This window comes from Phalacrocorax carbo, chromosome 2 (assembly GCF_963921805.1).
Source record: "Phalacrocorax carbo chromosome 2, bPhaCar2.1, whole genome shotgun sequence".
Taxonomy (NCBI): domain Eukaryota; kingdom Metazoa; phylum Chordata; class Aves; order Suliformes; family Phalacrocoracidae; genus Phalacrocorax; species Phalacrocorax carbo.
The window spans coordinates 1,204,708-1,205,560 of record NC_087514.1 but is presented as its reverse complement, the minus strand read 5'-3'; the positions used below and the strand labels follow the sequence as shown (position 1 = coordinate 1,205,560).

Here is an 853-nt window from a genome sequence, read left to right as displayed (position 1 = left end):
CCTCCACACCACACACATGGCCTGCTACGACCTCTGCCGCCCCTGCGGACCCACCCCGCTGGCTAACAGCTGCAACGAGCCCTGTGTCAGGCAGTGCGAGGACTCCCACGTCGTCATCCAGCCCTCCACCGTGATGGTCACCCTGCCAGGACCCATCCTCAGCTCCTTCCCACAGAACACCGCCGTCGGATCCTCCTCATCGGCTGCCGTGGGCAACATCCTCGGCTCCCAGGGAGTGCCCGTCTCCTCCGGCCGCTTCGGCTACGGCTACGGCTACGGCTATGGCTTTGGAGGCCTGGGCTGCTACGGTGGCATAAGGGGCTGCTACCCCTGCTAAGGACCCTTCACGTAGCATTTCCGGTCTCTTGCTGACACGTGGACCTGCCCTCCACGGCTCCTCCTTTCAAGGCACCAAGCAAGGAAGCAGGGAAGGGGCCAACCCAGCCTGCCTGGACACACGGCCCATGAACCTCCACCTCTTCTCCAACTTCCTTCCTTGCATCGCCCCTTCTGCTATCTCCTGTACTCACCGATGCAACCACTTGCTCACAAGCCAGGTCCACCAGGGACCTCCGTTGTGTAGGGCTCGAAAATCTTGCTTCTCTGGCAAATTGTCTCTCATACACAGGACCACGGCTGATGGTCAATCTAATTGCACCTCAGACCGCTTCCCTTCCACTTGGCGCTCCTGCCTTTTCACTCTCTTTTTTCCAACAATAAAGTTCTCCTCATCCCTGTCCGAGACGCCTCCTCTTCCCTTCTTCACCCAAGGCTCCTCCAACTTGACCCAGCACAAAACCAGGCCTCAAGTTGCCTTTTGGGTGGGTGGAGAAGGGTCACAACACCTGTCCTA

At 59.3% G+C, this 853-nt stretch overlaps 1 protein-coding gene across 1 annotated transcript; it reads left to right on the top strand.

Annotated features, from left to right (window-relative positions):
- On the top strand, positions 1–337 carry LOC135312219 (feather keratin 1-like). The gene has a single exon (XM_064445359.1). The coding sequence runs from the start codon at positions 17–19 to the stop codon at positions 335–337; it is 321 nt and encodes a 106-aa protein (XP_064301429.1). The 5' UTR covers positions 1–16.
- The last annotated feature ends 516 nt before the right edge of the window (positions 338–853 follow it).